At 60.0% G+C, this 5,933-nt stretch overlaps 1 protein-coding gene across 1 annotated transcript; it reads left to right on the forward strand.

Annotated features, from left to right (window-relative positions):
- Positions 1–4,132: 4,132 nt before the first annotated feature.
- On the forward strand, positions 4,133–5,271 carry NKX2-2 (NK2 homeobox 2). Its single transcript, XM_086631169.1, has 2 exons — positions 4,133–4,391; positions 4,718–5,271. The coding sequence occupies exons 1-2, from the start codon at positions 4,133–4,135 to the stop codon at positions 5,269–5,271; spliced, it is 813 nt and encodes a 270-aa protein (XP_086487295.1).
- The last annotated feature ends 662 nt before the right edge of the window (positions 5,272–5,933 follow it).

Below are 5,933 nucleotides of genomic sequence, written 5' to 3' on the forward strand. Positions count from 1 at the left end.
AAAAAGAAAAAAGAAACAAACACGACAAACGACGAGCTTTAGCGCCGCTAAAATCAGCACCCGCCGCCCGTGGGGTGGGGGGGGCCGCTGCCCACGCAGCTCGAGGCGGGGGGGGGAACAAACAGGGGAGGGGGAGCGGAGGCGAATGGCGGGTGTTTGAGCTACCTGCGAAAATAAACAGGTAAACACCCCCCCGCGAGCGGAGGCACTTGTCCTGAAGTGCGGCCACTCAGCCTGTGTACACGCACTGCGCCGCCGGCCTCCTGCGGGCTTGTGCAAATAGCCCCGCCGGGGCCAGCCCCCCCCCCCCGCAGGCTCTACGGGCTCCCCCCTGCCCTGTCCCCCCCTCGCCTTAGCGCGGCAGCGGCCCCCCACCCGCATGGTCCCACGCGTGGGGAGGGCCGGGCCGCCGCGGGGTGCGGGCAGCGCGGCCGGTGGGCTTCAGCGGGGTGTTGGGAGGGGGGACACAGCGTGGGGAAGGCGCGGAGGGTGGCGGGAGCGCCCCCCGGCTCTGTCGCGATAGCCGCCGGGCTGCCGTCGGGGTTTCCCCCCACGCAGCGCGGCTGCGGGCACGGGCGGCGCGGGGGCCGCGTTCCGGCCCCGCGACCCCTCCTGACGTCAAAGCGCCCGAGTGGCTCTTACGTCAAGCCCCGCCAGTGACGTCACGGCGGCCCAGGCCGCTCGCTCGGTGCGGAGGGAGAGCGGCCTCGCCCCGCAGCCTTGCCCACGCGTGGGACCCCCAGCCGCGCTGCGGGAACGCGTGGGTAGGGGGCTGCGGCCCCCGAGGCCGTTGCTCCCCGCACCTCTCCGGCGGTGCCGGGGCCCGGCCAAAGCCCCCCGGGCCGAGGTGCGGGGCCGGGGCGGGTCGGCCCGCGGCGACCCCCGGGCCGCATCCGCCTTCACGCGGCTGAACGTCGCGAGGGGTCTGCAGGGCGCTCTGCCTGTGTCGCGACATTTGCATGTCTGTTCGGGTTTGCCTGGGGGGGTTGTATTAGTATTAGTATTAGTATTAGTATTAGTATTAGTATTAGTATTAGTATTAGTATTAGTATTAGTATTAGTATTAGTATTAGTATTAGTATTAGTATTATTAAAGCCTGGCTCTTCCTCCCGGCCCGAGGAGCGGGCCACCAGTCCGGCCGCCGCTGGCACCCGCCGCCCCGGGGATGCTCTGCCCGCCCCTCCCCGGCTTGGCTTCTGCCGGAGTTCTTTAATTCGGAACGTTGTATCGTCGTCCTGTCGCGATAGTCACTGTTATTACGGGTATTTTTTTTTTTTTTTTTCCCCCTTCGCTTGCCGCGGCGGGAAAGAATTAAAACCCCATCGGAGCGAACCGCCGCCGCCTCCCCCGCTCCGGGCAGGTCGAGCCGGGGGTGGCCTGCCGGGGGTCGAGGGGGGGGGGGGCTTTGGGGGGGAGGGAGGGAATAAATCGATCGATAAAGCCGCGATTTGCTGGAAATCCAGGCTACATGTCTGGTGCGCGTCCCAGGCCCCTCCCCCCGGGGAAAGGGAAGCGGAGCGGGGGAGCGCCCGCCCGAAGGGGTTCCCTCGATATCGAGGAAGGACTCCGAAATGGATGGATGAAGAGATAGCCATTGAGTGCGGTTGAATACCATGACAACTAGGAACAACCTCAGATTTATTCCCAACAGTTAGGACACATTGAAAGAGGGCGTCAATCACGTATTATTTCGCCACTGAAATAAATGCAAAAACTGCGCCGAGACAAAGGGTTCCAACAGAAGCCGGACATTTGTCTACATTGCGGACATTGTTTCCAGCTTAGCCATAGGGTTGTATTTGTGTTTGCGCGGGTCCGACCACCCAGGATGTGCTCAGGGGCTCGCTTAAAAAAAAAAAAAAAAAAAAAAAAGGGGGAAAAAAAAATCCCTGGGCATTGTCAGCCACATCACATACTTTATGGGAGGCAGGCTGGGGGCTGGGGGAGGAAAGATGGGGGGAGCGGGGAGGGAGAGGAGGGGAAGGTGCGGATACACTGATCGGCAAGAAGGAGGATGTCTGAGGGTCCATCTTCCTCCTCTTCCCACCACCAGCAGCCCCGTTCCCGCTCCCTCCTCCTGGAAGAGAAACCCGGTCAACTTTTCTTTCCCAGAAATAAAGGTGGCGGCGAGAAACCCCTCCCCAGACTGTAGCCCGCACCCCCCGCACGCCACCACCATCCCCGCGCACAAGCCAGTCCCGGGCCGGGGTCCGGCTGCCGGACGGGTCAGGGAAGGGAAAGGGAAAAGGAAAGGGAAAAGGAAGGAGAAAGGAAAGGGGAAGGAAAAGAGGAAGGAGAAAGGAAGGGAAAGGGAAGAAAAGGGGAGAAAAGGGGAAGCAGAAGGTCCGGGCAGTGCCCGGCGAGGGAGCGCACGGCCAAGGGTCCTCGGCGGGTGCGGGAAAGGGAAGGAAGGAGGAAAATGAAAACAAAAGTTGGTGGCAGAGAGATAGAGAGGGAAGAAGTTGGGGAGGGGGAAGGCCTCCAGCCCCGGGCCGGGCAGGGGGAGCCCCCGGGGCCGCTCCGCTCCGCCGGGACGCGAGCCGGGGATGCTGCGGGGCTCCGCGGCTGCCGGCGCCGTGTCTGTCTGTCTGTCTGTGTCTGTGTGTGTGTGAGAGGCACCTGGAGATCCGGCCTTTTGGAAAGCGGCCCTTCCTCGTCCCCCTTCTTCCTCGGGCCCTGAAAAAAAAAAAAAGAAAGAAAAAAAAAGAAAGAATAAAAAGAAAAGACGACCGCAGGCAGGCATGTTTGGAAGTCCGCTGGGCTCCAGCCCGTTAAATGAACCCAACGGGCTTTATTCCCCTGGAAGAAGGAGGCAAAATCAATGAGACCTCTTCAAATAAAGCCCCCCCCCCCACCCCCTCAAGTAATCACATCCCGGATCTCCCCGGGTCGTGACTGACGATCGCGTTTTGCCAGTTCGGTTAATTTCGGAGCAAACTAGAATCAATTACTTGCTGTTTAATTTCCAGCGTTCATCCCTAAGCCTCAACCAAAATATTGACCCAGGCGGTTTAGATAAGTTGGGCTCTTGCCATCTGAGCCGCCTCTCCTGTCGGTCCCCGCGCGGGGCTCGGAGCGCGTCCCCGCGCAAACGCGCTGCCCCCGGCTTTGCGTGGGCGCGCAGGCTGCGCGGGAGGGGTGGGAAACCGCGCACGCAGCCTCCCTCGCTCCTTATCACACACACACCACCGCCACCCCCCTAATTTTGTGGTTTTTTTCCTCGCTGCTTTTCACGACAATCGGTGGAAAACACACTTTGGAGCGTGCGGAATATGGGGCTGGTGCGAGGCTCTTTGTATGTAAATACCGTGTTTAAAAAAAGGAAAATCACACCCTCCCTCTCTGGCTGACACACACACGCGCGGAAGGGCCCTCCCCACGCCGGTAATTAACTGACACGTTATACCACTCATCACCAATGGTGGAAGCTCGGAGCTCGCCCAAAACCCGCAATTTCACATCTGCAAACACTGTCTTCATCCACTTGACTTCCAAGACCCGCCCACACGTGGCCAACCTTTCCCGGGTTTAATGTATTTTTTTTTCTCCCTCCTCTCGGCAGGTTCATGTGTGGGGACCAGCCTTATATGGACTGTTCGCTCCAGCAATGGCTCGGGTTTTTCACGCGGCAGGCACGGGTTCGGGGTGTTTAAGCAAGATCCAGAAGTGATCTTTTTTTTTTTTTCCTTCTTTTTTTTTTTTTTTTTCCTTTTGTTTTCCTTTTTTTTTTTTTTCTTTTTTTTTTTTGGCGTGTCTTTCCCCCTTTCCCCTGGAGTTACAAACTATTTCCGAAGCCAGCTGCTGCTCCCGCTCTCTGAATTTCCCCCGTGGCAGAACAAGCCCGTAGAAACCAGCACCGCAGAGATCCAGCGCTGCGGCCGGGGCTCCGCTTCTTCTTTTGCACGAAACTCTCCGGCTGTTTTTTGTTTTCCTCTATACGTCTATATATATTCTATACCTTTTTCTCCCTCCTCCACGCGTGCCGCCGCCCCGCAGCATCCTCCTCCCCCGGCCGCCGCTTGCGTGTGCGCCGGTGGTGCCGCCGCTCCGCTCCGCTCCGCGTGTGCGCCCGCGGCACGGCGGCTCGCCGCAGCCGCTCCTCCAACTTTCCTGCCTAAATTTGGCCGGAACATGTCTCTGACCAACACAAAGACGGGTTTTTCGGTGAAGGACATTTTGGACCTCCCCGACACCAACGATGAGGACGGCTCCGCCGCGGAGGGCGGCGAGGAAGAGAGCGAAGCGCCGGAGCCGCCCAAGAAAGCGGGAGTTTTGGGACAAACCCCCTTGGACACTGTTCAGACGCTGCCTTTGAAGAACCCTTTCTACGATAATAGCGATAATCCCTACACGCGCTGGCTGGCGAGCGCCGAGGGCATCCAATACTCCCGTGAGTACCGCGCAGCGCGGACGGGGACCGCGCAGAGCTGCCCCGCGCCCGCGGGGGCTTCTCCCGGCGGCGGGGCGAGGGGAGGGGGGGGCTGTTACGGCTTCGCCACGGCTGGCTGAGCCCCGATGCCTCCATCCCCCCCCCCCCCCAATCCCCCCCTTCACCCTCCCCTCCCCACGGCGGGGGAAGATGCGGGGCCAGGCGGCGGGAGGGATGCGGGGGGCGGCGGGGGGGTCGCGCAGCGCGGAGCAATTCCCCACCACCACCACCACCCCCACACACACCTTCCCCCGCTGACGGGACGCTCTCGGCCGGACTCTCCGCAGTGCACGGGCTGGCGGGGGGCGGCCAGGACCCCTCCGCCAAGTCGCCGGAGCCGTCGGCCGACGAGTCGCCCGACAACGAGAAGGAGACGGCGGGCGGCGGGGACGCGGGGAAGAAGAGGAAGAGGAGGGTGCTCTTCTCCAAGGCGCAGACCTACGAGCTGGAGCGGCGGTTCCGGCAGCAGCGGTACCTGTCGGCGCCGGAGCGGGAGCACCTGGCCAGCCTGATCCGCCTCACCCCCACCCAGGTGAAGATCTGGTTCCAGAACCACCGCTACAAGATGAAGCGGGCCCGGGCCGAGAAAGGTATGGAAGTGACTCCTCTTCCCTCCCCGCGGCGGGTGGCCGTGCCGGTCTTAGTCAGGGACGGCAAGCCCTGCCACACGCTCAAAGCTCAGGACTTGGCAGCCGCGACTTTCCAGACGGGAATCCCCTTCTCCGCCTATAGCGCCCAGTCTCTACAGCATATGCAATACAACGCCCAGTACAGCGCTACCAGCAACCCCCAGTACCCCACGGCACACCATTTGGTACAAGCTCAGCAATGGACTTGGTGAAGGCTGGAGGGGAGCGCGCGCACAGGCACACACTACCCACACCCGCACACACACACACACACACAAAAAAAAAAAAAGGAGGAAAAACAAAAATAATAAAGAGAGAGAGAGAGACTGATGCTCCAAAATAAATCAAAACTGCGGGGGAAGGAATGGAGAGGGAAACGCTATTATTATTATTATTATTACTATTATTATTGCTATTATTATTATTATTATGATTTTTTTTTCCCTCTCCCGTTTCTTTTCCCCTCCATTTTTTGGGGGGGCTCGGTTTCATATCGGGGGGGAGGCGGGGGGGAAGGGAGGGGAGGTGTTTTTGTGCGTCATTGTTTACAGAAATTTTTGCGCCATTCAGAGTGGTCCTGTCTACCTACAACTAAATAAAACGGGGGAAGCGGGGGGGGGGGAGGGGATCGTCAGAATTAAAAAAGAAAAAAAAAAAATAAAGAATAAAACCCCCCGCTGCTCCTGTGGTTTTCTGAGGAACGTGCGTGCGCCCGGAGCGCGGCCGCCCTAACGCCGTGCGGGGCACCCCGAGATGGAGATCTCGGCTGCTCCCCTCCCAGGACAATTTTTGGCCGCGCATAACCCCCCGACAACTATTAGTGGGCGTATTTTTAATATCTCGTTGCGATTGCCGTTGCCGTGAGTAGCAGCCA

This window comes from Tauraco erythrolophus, chromosome 2 (genome assembly GCF_009769465.1).
Source record: "Tauraco erythrolophus isolate bTauEry1 chromosome 2, bTauEry1.pri, whole genome shotgun sequence".
Classification (NCBI taxonomy): domain Eukaryota; kingdom Metazoa; phylum Chordata; class Aves; order Musophagiformes; family Musophagidae; genus Tauraco; species Tauraco erythrolophus.

Excerpts from the sequence above, each read along its gene's own strand:
- NKX2-2 (XM_086631169.1), top strand. The coding sequence starts at position 4,133 with ATGTCTCTGACCAACACAAAGACGGGTTTTTCGGTGAAGGACATTTTG. Across the intron at positions 4,392-4,717 it reads CGAGGGCATCCAATACTCCC|TGCACGGGCTGGCGGGGGGC; the intron begins GTGAGTACCGCG and ends GACTCTCCGCAG.